Here is a 17,368-nt window from a genome sequence, read left to right on the forward strand (position 1 = left end):
TGATACTGACCCGTTTAAAAGCTGAAGATCTTTAAAGCCAGTTTAGAGCCATGTTAATGACACGATGTTAGGGACGGTCCAGCTCTCCTGTCCACCCTGAATCTCTTAACCCTTTATTGGAGTAAATGGACTTGGTAGTTTTTGAGGCGTCCTTCTGACAAACAAACGTCCATCTTGAGATATGGTGCTACAAGCTGTATCCCTCTGATCAGTCTAACTGCTAAAAGAGTAAACTATGAACACACTGTCATTCTAGACAAAGCTTAAGTCTATTTTCTTTGAATATTTAGTGAATAAAATTGGACTTTTATGGCTTTTTCCTTTCATTTTCTAATCTGCAGTCGCCCATTTCCTTTTTCTTGTCTATTTAGCTTCGGTCCAGGCACCAGGGGCCGAGTCGTGCCCGACACTTCAGCTGTTTCCGGGGCCAGTTCATCCTCGGTTCACTGCTCCTGCTAACTACTTTCCTCTGATTGTTCCAACTTGTTTCTTTATCAGAATGACTTTTACTCTCTGTGCTTTAAATGGCAAATCCAAAAAGCATCACGAGCTGAATCACTATTGCTACCACGAGTAGAAAAAGCCACATGTAAGCGATGATATTTTTGATATTGGCTCTAAAATGGAGACCTCTACGTCGCACGATCACTCTTTCCCTCCTCGTTTCTCCTTCTGTACGTCTTTACTCATTCCCTCCGTCTACTCTCCGGTGCTCACTCCTCACCACCCACGTGTTCCCATCTCCCGTCCTCCTCTGCTGTCAGCTTCAGCCAGAGATGCCATCTTTCCCGCTGACCTTCTCGTCCTTAATGATGCATGTAAACTGCTCCTGTCCATCGCCGGCCTTATTTATCTGCTAACACATTATTACCCTTGATGTTCAGCACTTTGTCGGACTGTGTGTTTGTGTGTGTATGAAGGTGCATGTGTGCGTCTCTTCAGAGCGCTGTGATAAAGCACAGTGCTTGTTCAGGCAGCCCTATCGCTCCATCATCAGCCCGACGCTGGGGGTTGTATTCTCACCTTGTCGCCTGTACGGCAAATACTGTATATATGCATACACACACTTTCTACGACCTCCTTTTCAAAACTTTATATCTATACACTGGAATACCACCATACAAAACGTTACATTTCATTGGGCATATTAGTAGTGGTAGCTCTGGACCAGCAGGCTTTTTAAAAACAGTGGTGATAGGTCATTAAAATGAGGTTTCGACATGGACACTTACTCTTCTTTCCTGGGCTTGCGTCTGTCATCCTGGACGGAGCGCTGGGTGCAGAGAGACAGAGGACAGGTTGTTAAAAATCAATAATCTCTATTCAGCATCAGGACAGAGGTTCACAGCCCCTCTGCTCTCACGAGTCACGACCCCCTCAAGGAGTTGAGAAACCACTGTTTTTTTAAAGTTCTGTTTTGTTAGTTATTCACCTTTCAATCAATAATAATGCACTTAAAATCTTACTTTGAACATTTTCAGTCTATAGCCTTGTTTAATTTATAATGGATCCATCAAGTCATCTCTTAAAAACTGTTATGACTATTGTTTTGTTTTCATAAAAAGACAGAAATCTTGCTTTTATGAAAGGTTGCTATTCTTTTCCACATGTTAAAATGAAAGATGAAATTATTGATCAGATTTGTTATGTCTACAGAATATAACTCGGTCATCCAGACAAAGTGCTGCAGCTTTATTAACGAGCCTCTTTGTGCTGAGCTGTTGTTCACTGAAATTATGAAGAACGCAAATATTTGCGTTATATATCGAGAGAACACTGAACAAAAAGGAATTGACTCAGAATCGCACGTCACCGTTGAAGATACTTTTTCAGAAAACTTTATAAAAGGCAAGATTTGATGACATTGTCTGACAGAAGAGGGGAAAAATCAATCGAGCATTTTGAAAACCAACAGGTGGCGGAGCAGTTACTGTGTCACGTGACGAGCCTTGTCGGGGACGAGTATCTGAAATCGTTCAGCGTCTCACTCACATGAATCAGGTTGTAGTAGGTGGAGTCCTCTGGCGTGTTCAGGGTCTTCGGCTGCTGCGTCCTGCGGGGGGTCCGCGACAGCATCTTCTGAGCTGAAGGGAACAGAGACCATTTAAAAAGACAAACATCAGACACAGTAAAATGTCTAGTGTGGACACATGTTCCCTCACAGGGCCTACATTTCCCAGAATGTCCTTCAACAATTTAAGATGTGTGGAGATGAATCTAAATTAAGACTTTCAGTTGGTTTTAGTTTTTTCTTTCTTCATTTTAACCACAGTATGGGACAATGAGGATGTTCTAGAAGGGCAGTGCAGAGGTGATGGTGCACGTGGGAAGAGCATGACCAGTAAATTACGTAAATGGAGGAGTCGGCCTCCATTAAGGATGTTGTGATACGTATTTGGCACCTTTTTTATCCGTCAGGTCACCTGGCGCCTAAAGGCTGATTTTACTCTGACTAACATTTTGGAGCAGCACAACATTTTTGGCTCTTTCAGCCTTGAGGGGAAAAAAACAAACAAATGTTCCACTTGGTGTGTAAGTGGACATATGATGAAGAAAGGTGGTGATGACGTCTGCAAAAGGCTGCGTCTTATCCATCAGGATGATGTGAAGCTGATCTTTGCAGGACTGGATCTGGTTTTCACTGCTCCCACACGTGCAGAACAGACTGAAGGCAGCTGCGTGTTGTGACCGATCAGGATCAGTCGGTTGGAGAGTCACACGTCATGCACACACATCGATGCACGTGAGTGGGAACCGGCGCTGCCCTTTGACTTTGTTGTGCATATTGAGCTGCCCTCCATGCAGGCTGCAGTTTAACCCTAAGGCCTTTTGGCTGCTTTGAATTTTCCAACAGCGATTATGTGAAACAACCTCTGACATGAGCAAAGTGTGACGTAACCTTGTGATGATCCATGTTCGCTTTCCAGCGCGGTATCGAACGTAAAGCGAGAGTTGTCAGGTTGGCTTTTGTTCTTTCTTTCCCTGCATGAATTTCAATCTCTCATATTCGTCATGATCTCACACATCTCTCATATTTGATGATGCAATTAGAAGAATATTACAATGACCTTTTGCTTGTTGCTCGATATTAATCACTGTTCATGCAAAGGGTGAAACGCGTAGAAAAAAACAATCCATTATGTCCCGAAGGTAAAAAGTTTTCTCCAGCAACTCAAAGGTCGTTCTGCGTTTGCTCAAACGAGTAAATCCACCTTCACACACCCTCTTATTAATTCCCGCCATAATTGTTTGAGAGCGCTCGCTCACAAAACGTGATTAACATGCGATGACCTTCGCCATGAAGAACATTGTGAGTGGCGTTCCTCTGCGTTCGCTGTCCGTGCCACAAATGAATCTGACGAGGTTTATTACGTCAGTGAAATTCACGAGGACGGCTCAGGACTGTCGATGGAGAAACGACCCATCGGGGCTGAAAAGCACAAGTTTATACAGAGATGCATTGGCCCTCGGAAATAACACAGATAAATTATTCTGCTTTACCTCAGGCCATGTGCTGCGCTCGGGGAAAGACTGGAAAGGGCAAACGTGCTCGAGTTAGAAGACGACTGAAAAGGAAGCTAAAGGAATATTTAATCAAGAACTTCCCCTTTTTGTCACAGTGGCTGCTGTTTGTCAAAAGTTGCATCATCTGTTTTAAATTCAGGCACCAATAAGACTTGTTAAAAGTTAGGAAAAATGCATTTATTATAATAATTATATAAAAATGTCCTTTAGATAACTTCCTGTAATAAAACTCAAAGCCACTAAAAATCAAATCGTGGATTCATCATGATGTCAACTAATAGAACACAATCATCGGTGTTATTGAAATTCTTCATTGTTTCCTTGAACGGTGACATTTCAGCCGTCGTCCTCGTTTTCTCTGAGACGCTGAACTTTCAATTTACAGTCCCCCCCCGCCCGCTCACCCCCCACAAAGCAATTACACCTATCAGCAGTGCAAATCAAACTTTACATTTGATGACACATCAGATGGTGCGCATGTTGGCCTTCGGGGTTTTGGCACTTAACTTTCCCGGGTTTCCTGAGCTAATCAAGACAGAGAGAGAATGACAGCCTCTGATTAAAATCCACTTCTACTGTGAGAAGATCGTAATAACTTTACCTTTTAATTTCCATATAATACCGAATAAAGACGGATTCCTGTCTTAAATCCTGGATTTAAAATCAGCTGAAATGTAAACTTGATTGTTAGTGTTGCAGGGAACGACTCGGTGTGATCGTAGAGGATCCACAGACTAGAAGAATGATCCTCCTCAGACAGGCAGTCAATCTTTCTTAATTATCTGATGATTCAATTTTTCAACAACGGAACCAAACCTGCACATTAACCTCGGGTTAATCCGCGCCGACATCCTGCGTTATATTCATTGCTCTACAATCTATCTTTGTTGCCGAGCCAATCTCGCTTATCTTACTTGATTGGTGATTCTGGGGAGCGAAGCCATTGATTGCTTTGCCTCTCACAAACATGCCGTTGTTCACGGGGTTTGATTGATGGGCCTGGATGATCTCGTTCAACTTGTCCTGCAGGGTCACAAAGTCCTGAGACGTTTTTGCGACCTGTTGAAAGAGATGGAACGGAAATAATAACACGAGAAGATAAGAAGTTAGAGAGGTGACGTGGTAACATGCGGAATCGTACATTATATTTCCCCTGTTTTCCCGTGATAACGAGTTAATTTTAGTTATTTCGAGATAATGGGATAATTAACAAGTCATCTCGAGATAACGAACCTTTTGTTATCTCTCGGTAACGGGATAATTAATTTGAGATCACGATCTAATATTTTGTCAATGAACGAATGATGGATGACTTGAACACATGTATACGGGGAAACCTTTTTCTTTTGTTTTGTGCTTTACAAATGCTAATTCGATTTTTTGTAAAAAAACTAAAATGTAGGTGTTCGGGTAACTGGTGATAAATTAACATGCTTTTAATTAGTTATATGATGCTATTAAAAACAGGGTGAAGCCTAATGACATCGGGAGGAAGTGGAGACGTGTCGTCCATCTTTGTTTCTGAAGGTATTACTGTACCTGTTTGGAGAAGCTCTGCAGCTCCCCAGCTTCTCTCTGTGCTGTTTGCTTGTTGCTCTTCAGGTTCTTTCGGTCCTTGTACCCTCTGAAGTTGCTCTGGATCTTCACCGCAGCCTGTTCTTCCTCCATTCGTTCTTTTTCGACATCGCTCTCCTCTCTACGTTCGATCACTATATCAGAAACGTCCAGGACCACCTCCTCCTCGTTCTCCTCCTCTCCTTCTTTCGCTCTCCTCCGTGCGTCTTGCTCTGCTTTCAGTTTCTTTCGGTCTCGATGGCCTCTGAAGTTACTTTGCAGGACAGTCGCAGCTTTTTCCTCGTCCACTTCGTCCAGGTTCTCAGCAGATGAGTCCAGTTGGGATTCTGGCACCGATTCCTCTGTGTGTATCAACTCTTCCTCCTCTTCTTCTTTTGGACGTTCGGGTGAGATCTCTTCTTTCTTCCTTTTCTTTGGGATCTTTCCTTCCTCCTCGAGTCGTTTGCGTTCCTTGTGGCCACGGAAGTTGCTCTGAAGCACCACGGCCGCTTTTGTCTCGTCCTGGTCGCCTGATGTCAAAGAAGCTTCTTGAGTTTCCTCTTCTTCTGCTCCATCGCTGCAGATGTCCTCTGGTGTTTGCACGTCTTCCTCAGCTTCAGGGCTGATCGCTGTTTGCGCCGCTTCTTCACCAGTTGGGCTTTTCTTCTGTTTCTTAGCTGGGATTTTACCTTCTTCTTGCAACCTCTTCCTCTCTTTGTGACCCCTGAAATTGCTCTGGAGAACAGTCGCCGCCTTGGTTTCCTCCTCAACGTTGACTTCCTCGTCCCCTGCTGCATTTTCCTCTCCATTCTTGTCCTCTTCCCGCTCTTCTTTTCCAGCATCTGCCTCTGGCGCGTCCTCGATCACGGCCTCGTCCACTACCTCTGTATGTTCCTCGTCTTCTGCCACCTGTGTGTGATCACTGTCATCGTTTTCCTCTGCTTCATACGTACTCTCCTCATCCTCTTCATTCTCCTCTTTATCTTTTATCTTCTCCCTCTCTCCTTCTTTGCTTGTAGCGTCTTTCCCACCTCTTTCCTGATCCCCTAACACCGCCGTGTTTGGCGGTGACTCTACCTCGGACCCAGCCATCGTCTGTTTCCTCTCCTTAAACTTTTTCCTCTCTTTGAAGCCTCTGTAGTTGCTCTGGAGAACGACGGCAGCTTTAGCTTCCTCCTCTTCGTTGTTTGCTTCAGTTTCTGGATTCGAGTCGTTGGTGCTTTTCTCTGGTTCAGATGCCTGTTCCGCCTTTTCCTTCGCTTCCCTACAAAGAAAATTGTTACGTCTTTATCAGAAACTAATTCAACATCTTTAGGTTTTACATCTTTGAGTTTTGCGCTTGTCCCACCGTTTTCTTTTGAAGCTTTTCCTTTCTTTATGCCCTCTGTAGCGAGCCTGAATCTTGGTTGCAGCTTTGTTCTTCTCGTCTACCAACTCCTTGTATTTCTTTTTTGCAAGATAGCCTCTGCAAACTGAAGTGGAAGACAAGGAAAAACATAAACTGATATAATTCATAACAAGCTGGGATTGTGAAGGATAAATGATTGAGCTCAGTTTGTTCTCACCAGCCTGAAACTGCACGATGAAGGCCTCAAACTTTGCTTTGTTTTTGTCATCGGTGGCCCTCTTCCGAACTTTGTGACCTCTGTAAGCTGGAGATTAAAGTATGAATTAGCGTGACTGCTCCGTGGCTCATTCATATTCCAGGACACTGACGAGTCGGTGCAGATTACTGACCTGACTGCAGCACCAGAGCGCTCTGTTCTCGCTCTTTTAATATCCGCCGGTACCGCTTGGCTCCCAACCAGCCTCGAATGTAAGCCTGGAGCAGAACGAGTCGCTGCGTGCCCTGCTGCACCATCAGATTCAGGTGTTCCACGTGATGGTACTTCAGGAAAACCTGAGAGACGAGACACAACCTCTTTATTGATCATCCTATCAAATCAATTCATACTTTAAGTTGATGAAAATACATTCTTAGGTGCAAGTACTGTTGATTGTACTGATTTATTTACCTAGAGATCAAACACATACATCAGCAAATAACACAGAACTTAAGTTAAAATAACTGCTGTACTTACTTTGGTCTTCCCCATTGCCCAGTTCTCCAGCTTGGCCTTCTCCAGTATTGTTGAACAGGTTTCTGGAGTCACATCCGGCTCCTCATGAGCATGAAACGCCAAGATGGAGTATCTGTAATAAACGGTGCAATCAACAAAGGGTCAATTATATACACATCACACTAATGTAAAGATGTCTTTATGTGTAATTCTGTTTTTTAAATTTGTTTAAAATCCCTTAAATCAGCTGTTTCCTCCCCTGACTCCGACCTGCTGACCTCTTTATGAAGTTGGCCAACAGGATGCGGTGGGAGTAGCCCTGCCGCCTGATCTTGGCGGTCTCCAGGACCCCGGTGTAACGCAGCTGAACCAGAACCTTCTCCCGGTCGAACTTGTTAGCTTGGCGATCGTTGTTGGGCTTGATGCAGCGCACGAAGTGAGGCTGCCCCGCCACCATCTTGGACAGCAGGTCCATCAGAGAGTACTGCACAGAGGCGAGAAGAGTGAAAAGAAAAACGTAGTCGACAATACATCTCTGACATGTGCAAATAAAAAAAAAAGAGCACAATCTTACTCTGAAGTAGGAGGCCACGGTCTGCGTTCTCATGTTGGTTGTTTCTCTCGGGTGGTACGGAACGTCTCCTTGTTCCCCCGCCTGAAACATTAAATATGTCACAAAGCAAATCATCCTGTGCTCTGATTATTCTACTCTCTACTCTACTAATGCTTTTATTTACAAGGTGCACTTAAGCTTCCAAGGTATTAGAGTGTGAGAGGGCACAATAAAGACACTGAGCAAAGGTTAATGTAAAGCACTAGCAGCGGTGGTGGCTGCAGCCCACCTGTCGACGTAGAGTCATAATGAAGAAAAACACATTCCCATTAGAGTTTTCAAAGCAAATAGGTGTTTTGAAAAATTCTTTTTTGAAAAATCACCAATCACCGTTTGCACTCTGCCATCAAGAGACGCATTGAGAAAGCTTATTTTTTCAGGCGTGAGCTTTATTTCCCGCGCAGGCTGCAAAAGAGACGCATGAAATGGATAAACAATAAAAAATTAAAAAGTGCCAAATTAAGTTTATGGTCTGCAACTCGTTTAAATATCAGAAATATTTCAAGTATTCACAGTATTTGATCTAAGAAGACAACACAGAAAGCTACATTATAAATTACGCACAGACATGTAACTATTTGGTAACAAGCTCTAAATCTATAAACTAAGCAGAACCAGCTTTATAACGACCCATCAGCCATTTGCTGTTGTTCGAGCTCATCGGATCCTCAGAGCAGTTTGATGAGTTCTGTCTCATATGCAGATAAATGGAAATGGATTCAGGAAGTCATCAAACACGGTTCATTTGAACGTAGCTCCTGTCAATGTGTTTTTAGGCGAGCTAATTACCTGCCGGCCTTAACAGCAGGAAACGGCAATTGTGCACCTCCACATTGTGAAGTAATTTACTGGAGTTACTGAAGTTGTGCCATTAATTAGCCAGGAGGAGTTTTTATTAGGCCATCAGCGACTGAAAGAGATGGAACACTGATGATTTGAAAGTTGAATGTAAAGTTTGAATCATTTCTTAACTGAATAAAACTGTAATCGTCTACTTGATACAGATCCAATGTGAAGATGTTTATTCATTCAGGTTGCAAGGATCCAAGATGGATGACATGACAGATCCCCAAAAGAGACACCAGGTCATCTTGATCGAGCCCTGGTGGCTGGCTGCAGTATAGGTCATAAATCTTGCCTCCTCCATGTTAGCGGATGGGACATGGACCAAACTACAAAGATGGCTTCTGCATTTCACATAGTTCTTTTCCCTCTTGTGTAGGTTCACATGCTTGTTTTAGTTATTTGACGCTCTAATCACGGATGCGATTAAAAACTCGTGCTATAAAAACTGGGATGTCATGATTGACAGCTGACACTGACTTGTGATTGGTTGAGCTTGTGTATCAGTGGAATCATGAAACGTGAAATGACACGCTCATAGACTATGGTGTTCATTGTATCCAGTGTAGATATAAAGCTGTGACTGCTTCTACTAGATACACCAGCTACTAGAGATCTAGACTGAGTGAAGGTGTATCACACTGAAGCACTAACTACATGGACATCTTTTGATTACCTCACTGAAACAAGAAGCAGTGTATAGGGTTAACACTCCCATCTTTTAAGGCAGAAGTGCAGAGGAAAAGAAAATGACAGGAAAATAAGGTGAGATTACGGTTTTGATGGAAAACACTACAGAGATGAAAGAAGGCTGAATTAGAGCTCAGGAGCAGATCTCACGGTGATGATATAGACCGAGCTGTAAGTACCTTGGCGAAGTTGATGGTGCGTGTCGGGGTCCGCGGGTTGCACATCGTGTTTATGACTTTGCCCTTGGTGTGGGCGAGGTTTCCTGTCAAATAAGCACAGAGAAGATGAGGGTCAGTGGGAAAGTGCCCTCCACAAGGGAGACCCGGCCATTCATCCAGAAATCATCCACAGAAACAAAGCTGCTGTGTGCGGAGGGGGATCAGCAGCTCAGCAGCTCATCACTGGGAACTAATGTGAATCAAGAAGAGTTGATTCTTTAAGAACCTAAATAAAAAAAGTTCACTACTTTCTCCCTTTTGTGAGTTGCAGTTGACCGGGTCACTGAAAACAGCCGCACACTGTCACGCAGCACTCGATACTACTTAAAAGAGCGATAATGTGATTATTGGCTTTGCAGGTCGATTTTGACCGAGCTGGCTCGCTGCTCGGCCAAGAAAAGGACAGGAAAGCTGCTTATTACAAATGTCCTGCAGCGAACGGAGGGCAGAGTAACAATAGCCTTTTGTTTTACTAACGGTGCGTATTTAGTGCTGCCTGTGAACCGTTGTAGTAAACAACCGCCGTCTTGTTTCTCTTCTGTTTTTTCCTGAAGGTAAAACTATACGCCGGCCTCCTCCTGTACCTGTTTTGGTGAGCGGGTGGGTGACGAGTTTGCGAATCAGCTCGTTCTCTGACGACCGCAGCAGCAGGACGATGTCGGCTGGAAGCGTGTCTCTGTTCTTGGCCAAGAAGCCGGCAGCGTTGTAAATCACCTTGAGGACAAAAAACACACGTTAACTAGTTTCAGTTTAAAAAGTAACTGATGCAAAAAGTATTATGATCAAATGTTAACTACCTTTCCAGCATAGTGGTGGATCCCAAAGCCAAGGTCAACTCTCTTTGGTCTCCAGAAGCTTTTGGTCTTCAGATTATCTTCAAATTTCTCTACATTTCCAAGATGCACATTATTAATTATCCTCTCAAACATTATGAATGTAGGTTTTGAGACTTTACATTGGAAAACAGATTCCCACTGACCTACGAGAGTCTGGTCTGTGGCCTGTGGGAAGCGACTCTCCTCGTCCAGGAGTGACAGCATCCCCATGGGCTTCTGTAGGAACAGATCCAGGAGAGGTCGGTTGTCCTCGTACTCGATCATCCGAGCGTCCACCTCCTCATTCAGATATTCATCCTGCACAGAAATGACAGCCACTTTTGAACTTTACCTGTAATGTTTTGCAGAAATACCAGGTTTACCATTAAATCCATTTGTATCCCAGCTGTTTTCTGCTCACATTCCATTATAGTCAGAAAACTAAACTTTGAAGTAAGAACTATAAAAACATTGCATATTGGAGGCATCTGACAACATAAATCAGCTTTTCAAACTACATAAATCTAACCTAAAGCTTGTTGCCTTGTTGGGTTTTAACAGCCTCTAGTGATAAACTGCTGCTTCCCTATATATTCAGATGAATCTAGTCCAGGGGGCAAAGTCAGCGAATCCCTCCACTTTCCTGTATGTTGCGCTAACCTGATCACGTCAGGCTGACTGACTCTCAGGGCTCACTGCTACAGGGACTCGGGAACATTTCCACCCTGAGACATTTCTATCCCACGAAGAAAAAGGACGAAAGGGGAACTAACGGCATCACATCAACGTGCTTATTGTAGCATGAAATGCACGTTGTGAAGTAAACGACCCACATGAGGAAATCTTTACGGATGGAGATAGACGATCTATATATAAGTGCATGTATGGAAACGTATAGATGAGGGAGCACAGTCTTTAAAACTGCTTTATTTTATTGCTTATTAATCTCGTGGCACATTACAGTTCCCTTATGCTACATATATATATAATGTTGGCAGTAGAGGACAAATATACTTCCAGGCCTGGTGCCAACAATACCCCAGAGTGAGTTTAAGTCCAACGCTAACTGTCTTCAACTCCTAATTGACCCTCGTTGGGGATGATTTATGGCTCCTCTCCACGGGTGAGACCAAATCATTTAACATTAGCAAACCATTCTCTCTCCTTTCCCCCAAGGCAACGCACCCACATACAGGGGACCTCGCTCTCCCGTAAATAAAGACAGCAGCATATTTTACCCTTGTCGTCTGTTAAAACACAAGCGGATGACAAATGATGACGTGTTATCTCTATTTAGATGGAAATGAGGTGATGAAATGCAAACCACGATGCTCTGCAGGAGGGATTCCAGCTCTCAGGGATGTTTTGATCTTTGATTGCAGCGACGGGTCGGAGGAACTCACCTGTTCCCAGGCGAATATGTGCTGGTTGAAGTAAAACTGGATCTGCTCGTTGGCGATGTTGATGCAGAGCTGCTCGAAAGAGTTCTTCTTGAAGTTCTCGAAACCGAAGATGTCCAAGATGCCGATGTTCAGGCCCTTGTCCTCTTCTCTGTAGGTGAGAGGGATGAAGTGTTATCCCAGCAGAGTTCAGATAAAATATGTCTGGAGCATAATTTCTGTGGCCTTGCTAAAAAATAAATAAAGCAATGTCCAGTTATCAACTCTTTTCATACATCTGCGATTGGGGGGTAAGTTACTTTAGATCTTTTTTACCTCTGCAAAGGAGGTTGTGTTTACCACGAATATTGGAGGAAAGAAGCAGCAGCTATGGTTCAAGGAAGAACTCATTAAATTGCGGATCCAGATAAGATTCCACGTGATCCAAGAAAAACTTTAAATCATGCTCGTTCATGCTTCTCCTACATAAGAGTATAAACTTTTCGAGATGACCTCATTCTACGTTCACACACACACCATCACACTCTCTCACTCCTAATCTCACCCTAGGTGGCTGTCGGGCCGCAGCAGCGAGTTAATGCGGTTGACGATCCAGCTGAAGAGGCGTCCGTAGAGAGCCTTGCTCATGGCGTCCCTCACCTCCGCTGCTTTTTCCACCGTGTTGGGCCTGACGATGGTCTCTCCCCGGGCAACGACACAGTGGGAGGTCAGGGCTTCTTGGAGCTCGTCTGAGCGGATATGCAGCAGCGAGGCCACTGTGGAGAAACGAGATAAGGTTTGAAATGGGGATGAAAGTCAAGTGGAAAGTGTACAAGTAATACATGCATGATGTGCAAACTTTATCTGTCCTCATTCAGAAGGTGATGCTCTGGATTCACGACTAAAAACATTCATGTTTATGCTCATTAATGAAATAGATTGACGCCATTTAAGCAGCTTTGTAAATTACCGGTCATAAGAAATGTTTAGATTTAGAAAACATAATGCGAATGTGAAATCTACCGACTGCAGCTGTATGTTGGGCAATGACGTCTCTGCAACTCCTGCACTGATGGATGATTTATTTCAGAACAATAGTTTCCTATATTTAGCTGCACCTGGAGCTCTCTGCAGAGTTAATGGAAAGAAGCAGAGGAGGGGGAGGAGAGACGTGGGGGGTGCAGGGGAAGAAGCTCGGAGTCATGTTTGCTTTTTACGTCATCACACACTGAACTGTGGCCGGTGCCCCGCCCCCTCTCACCGTTCTCCAGCACAGAAATGTTGGAGATGTTGCTCTTGTCAGTTTGATGCTCCGAGGCGACCGGGCTGAACTCGATATCTCCAGAGTTGAGGATGGCGGCCAGGGTGCTGTACACACTGCCCAGCTCCTGCACAAACAACGGAGACAGGATCATCTTGTAAACTGACACATTTGATATGTTTTCATCTGCATTATTGACTTTATGTAACGCAGTGGTACTTGAATACCTTCCAAGTACAATTTCTACTCAGTGCTGCCACACAATAAAAAACGTTCAGCTGTGTAAGGTACAATATGTTCTAGTTTAGTTGAAAGCTACTGAATAACTGCTTTCACCCCCAAACTATACACACAAATACCTATAGGTAATTGATTATTATTAGCATCCAGAATTATAAAATTCAAAATTTTCACACAACTTTCATTCTCAGTAAGAACAAAATTACACTTAAATGTCCTTTCTGTGCACAGGATGTCATATTTTTTGGGGGGGGCAGTGTGTAATTTGAAAACATATCAGTAATAGAAATAAATGCATCCACCTGTAATAGTGAGACTCAGTTTGTCCGAGCACCGACAACCTTTTCCAAGGTTTCAGTTTGTGTTTCAAAGTAGATAAAAGTGCCTCAAAGATAATCTTCACACACGTTCTGTGATTCCAATGCGAGACAGGACGTTCTGCAGAAACGAGGCCCGTCCTCCAGCACAGCCGAGCAGCGATTACAGGATAAGTGCTATTGACGTGCAGATCCCAGAGGCAATCAGTTCTTTGGGCCTCATTAGTCTTCACAATGCCAACAGCTGACTGCCTCCATGTGCCTGTGGCTTCATTCCCCATAATAAGCCGTACTCTACACCTTTATACACTGACTATACACTGGTTTTAAAGCTTATTTTATGTATTTTTACATGCAAACATGTTTTTTTTTGTTGCAAACACATTTTCATACATGGCAGATGTGTGAGACACTATGGGAGTTAAATCAAGGTTATACTATAATCGTGGAAAAGCCAATTTCAGCTTCTCTCCCTGTGATCAATGCAGCAGTTCTGTACCTCCAGGGTGAATCCGATGACTTTGAAACACTGCTCCACTGCGTCAAACTGCTCCTTGTAGAAGGTGTTGCTCACGATGTCAGGCCCTAATTTAATGTGCTCGTTACACAGATACCTGCGGTACGAAGAGGAGGCAGAGATCAGGACCGGGGGAGCAGGGAGCTGGCAGCGTGAGAGGGGAAATAACAGTGTTAGGGAGAAGGGGCCAGGAAACGTCAAACCTACTTAGGGGTTTTGCTGTCGGAGAGCTTGTAGTGGGCGAGTTTCTTCCTGTCGGCCAGGCCCGCGTAAATGTAGTAGAAGATGTGGAAGTTTCTCTCCCCTCTGTCGAAACACACAGATTAAACATTCAGGTTGTAAAGACAAACAATGTGGTTTTGTGAGCATTATACTTAAATAAACTTCACTCCTGTTTTCCTAATATAAGAGAAACACAAGTAGGACTCTATGGATAAAGAGCTCATACCTCTGCCAGTCCCATCAATCCCCTTAAATTCATACAAGCTGCACCACATACCACACACTATCATATATAGTCATAAAGTTGAAAAATGCCATATTTCACAATGATAAACAAAGTGAAGAATAATTCCTGGATCCAGATCTGCCCCAACTTTAATGGGTTCTTCTTCCCTGACCCGAATCACATCTTAACAACCAAGTTTCGTGAAAATCTGCTGAGTTGTTTTTGTGTAATCTTGCCTATAAATCTTTAAGATTCACATTCTGCTAACTATCCTCCTCACAGATCTGAAAACACAACATCCCTGAGGTAACAAATCTTAGGAGGATTAAATCTTGAACAAACATGGCTCCACCTTGTTTGCTGTCCCCCAACAATTACTATCTAACCGGCTGAATAAAAGTGAAGCTGCACACGGAGCTCACAGCCAAATCAACCCGTCTCTGACCCGAGTGTCTGTTTCCTAATGAAATACTTGAGTCTGTCTCTGAACGTCCACTGAGGACACCTGCAGGACCACAATCTTTGATCGAACAGGATACAAGCCAGTCCCTCCACTTGACCCGCTCCGTTCCGCGGACACATGATAAAAGGGAAAGATGGATTGACTGAAGTGCAGCTGGAAGGTAAATGCCACCAGTTTGATATGGAGAAGCAGAGGTGCAAGGAGGAGACAGGTCATTACGCACTGATCCCAGGCCAGCAGAGCAAAATAACCATCCAGGCAATGTTCTTTCAGGAAACGACAGGAGACGTGATTCAAATTCAATTTGACTTTCTTTTGTGGAAAAAGTTTCTTACATAAGAAAAAGGACATAAACGAGAAGGAGGAGGTGATACTTACACGGCCTGGTGGATGACTCTGGATTTCTCCAGCAGGTACTCGGAGATCTGCGCCCCCACCACCGTTCCTCCGCAGGTGAACTTCATCTCCAGGTATTTGCCGAAGCGGCTGGAGTTGTCGTTGATGACGGTGCAGGCGTTTCCAAAAGCCTCCACCAGGCTGTTGACCAGCAGGATCTTCTCCTGCAGCGTCCGGTTATTGGCCTGAAGAAAACATTAAACCATCATAGAAACCCGATATAACTATTTTGTTAGAATGGTATAGATACTTTTCTGCAGTGTGCCTTTCTATTAATGTTTTTCCTATCAAAAGTGACATTGCCATTGGTTTTCTTTATTATTCCACTAATAAAAAAGCAAATTGAAATGGAAGTTGCAAAGCATGACTGGCACCAGCTGCAGCTTCACACAAACTCATCATAGGAAGTTTCAAAATCCTTGACAATGTATTCGGCTGCTGCAAAGTTTAAAATGGTGATTTCCTGAAATCATAAACATCTTTTTAGATTTCAGAAAGTATTTACTGTGACGCTTTTCTCTATTGTTTTGATCCGAGATTTTCAAACTCTGACATTGTTTGTACCTCAGGAGAATCTCTGTGAAATCTCCACATGAAGAATAAATAACAATGTGTAAATGAAATGTTGTATTTATGGAGCAATTAGAACTCACCTTCCCGAGAACAGTCAGCTGCTGCACCAGCAGATGAGCACTCTCTGTTTTCCCTGCTCCGCTCTCTCCGCTGATCACAACACACTGCGCACAGGAAGTCAGAGACATCATTATAAGACCAGTAATAATAACACTGACTCCTTTAGACAAGGTTCATCTTCTTTGTACAACTGGCACCAAGACATTTTTGGGGTAAAAGTGACTCTGTTAAAATAATAAACTAACACGTGTATGTGCTGTACCTGGTCTGTGTTGTATGACACCATGGACTGGTAGGCGATATCGGCCACAGCGTAGATGTGCGGCGGGTTCACTGTGCGTTTGGCTCCGATGTACATCTTAGTGTCCTGTGAAGAGAAGAAGATAAGCAAGATAAGATAAGATAAGCAAGCGCCCCCTGGTGTCTGGCCGCAGTAAAGGCCGTAAGCCCTGCCTCCTCCATGTTAGATGCTGGGACATGGACCAAATGAAACAAAATCAAAAAACACAACATACATTTTTCCTCAAAGATGGTTTCTGTCATTTTAGAAAGCTCTACTCTTTTTTATTAATATTTTGGCTTCATTTCTGGATGGTGGGAGGAAGTGGAGACGCCTCCTCCATCTCTATTTACAGTCTATGATTGAACAGGTACCTGAATGTCACATACACCAGAATGTAGATACTGTTTAGAAGAAAAAGATTATGTTATCAGGAATTGGTGTTGCTACATTAGACGACACACCAACAGAAATATGCGCTCTGTACAAACTGTCCTATTATATTTTACTTCTGGGAGGAGAGGACTGAAAAACAGCCACAAACTTGAGGCAAAGGAAAACAATGATTGTAAATACAACCAGTGAGGTGTGGAAGAGGCAGAGAAACTGTGTGTGTGTGTGTGTGTGTGTGTGTGTGTGTGTGTGTGTGTGTGTGTGTGTGTGTGTGTGTGTGTGTGTGTGTGTGTGTGTGTGTGTGTGTGTGTGTGTGTGTGTGTGTGTGTGTGTGTGTGTGTGTGTGTGTGTGTGTACTAGAAGCTAAATGGGATGCAGCCGACTGCAGAGCTGCTCAGGCCCTAATGAGACACGCTCGGCTACATTCGGTGCATTAGTGACCAAATGCACGAGCACACATGCGTAAAAGAAAACACACACACACACGACGTTGTATATCCACAGACCTGAGGATTGTATATCTCCATCTTATGGAAAGGATTGACTGCGATGAGGATGTCCCCCACATATGTGTAGATTTGGTCTCTTCCATAGCGACTCTGAAGATGCTCGGTGACCGTGTTCTGGAAGAAAGAAACCACAGACTTTGTTCAGTTTTTCAAACGCTTCAATCCTATAAAGTTTCAATCCTATAAAGTCCTATAACGCTTCAATCCTATAAAG

General features: G+C 43.6%; 1 protein-coding gene across 10 annotated transcripts in view; it reads right to left on the reverse strand.

Annotated features, from left to right (window-relative positions):
* myo3a (myosin IIIA) overlaps window positions 1-17,368 on the reverse strand; it is a 38,475-nt gene that overhangs the window by 2,107 nt on the left and 19,000 nt on the right. For 7 of the 10 annotated variants that reach the window (XM_035143231.2, XM_035143230.2, XM_035143229.2 and 4 more), the window contains 25 exons: window positions 17,152-17,268; window positions 16,235-16,339; window positions 15,993-16,076; window positions 15,322-15,524; window positions 14,240-14,338; window positions 14,015-14,129; window positions 12,959-13,085; window positions 12,263-12,473; window positions 11,722-11,869; window positions 10,483-10,636; window positions 10,301-10,389; window positions 10,088-10,217; window positions 9,465-9,547; window positions 9,272-9,313; window positions 8,083-8,157; window positions 7,714-7,794; window positions 7,418-7,623; window positions 7,161-7,272; window positions 6,817-6,979; window positions 6,645-6,731; window positions 6,428-6,551; window positions 5,065-6,343; window positions 4,440-4,584; window positions 1,993-2,084; window positions 1,233-1,273 (listed from right to left, as the gene is read on the reverse strand). In XM_035143231.2, coding sequence (XP_034999122.2) covers window positions 1,233-1,273; window positions 1,993-2,084; window positions 4,440-4,584; window positions 5,065-6,343; window positions 6,428-6,551; window positions 6,645-6,731; window positions 6,817-6,979; window positions 7,161-7,272; window positions 7,418-7,623; window positions 7,714-7,794; window positions 8,083-8,157; window positions 9,272-9,313; window positions 9,465-9,547; window positions 10,088-10,217; window positions 10,301-10,389; window positions 10,483-10,636; window positions 11,722-11,869; window positions 12,263-12,473; window positions 12,959-13,085; window positions 14,015-14,129; window positions 14,240-14,338; window positions 15,322-15,524; window positions 15,993-16,076; window positions 16,235-16,339; window positions 17,152-17,268 — 4,112 coding nt within the window. The remainder of the gene's footprint in view (window positions 1-1,232; window positions 1,274-1,992; window positions 2,085-4,439; window positions 4,585-5,064; window positions 6,344-6,427; window positions 6,552-6,644; window positions 6,732-6,816; window positions 6,980-7,160; window positions 7,273-7,417; window positions 7,624-7,713; window positions 7,795-8,082; window positions 8,158-9,271; window positions 9,314-9,464; window positions 9,548-10,087; window positions 10,218-10,300; window positions 10,390-10,482; window positions 10,637-11,721; window positions 11,870-12,262; window positions 12,474-12,958; window positions 13,086-14,014; window positions 14,130-14,239; window positions 14,339-15,321; window positions 15,525-15,992; window positions 16,077-16,234; window positions 16,340-17,151; window positions 17,269-17,368) is intronic. The other 3 variants (XM_035143233.2, XM_035143232.2, XM_035143234.2) reach the window with 2 other exon arrangements.

The sequence above is a fragment of the Hippoglossus stenolepis genome, chromosome 19, assembly GCF_022539355.2.
Source record: "Hippoglossus stenolepis isolate QCI-W04-F060 chromosome 19, HSTE1.2, whole genome shotgun sequence".
Taxonomy (NCBI): Eukaryota; Metazoa; Chordata; class Actinopteri; order Pleuronectiformes; family Pleuronectidae; genus Hippoglossus; species Hippoglossus stenolepis.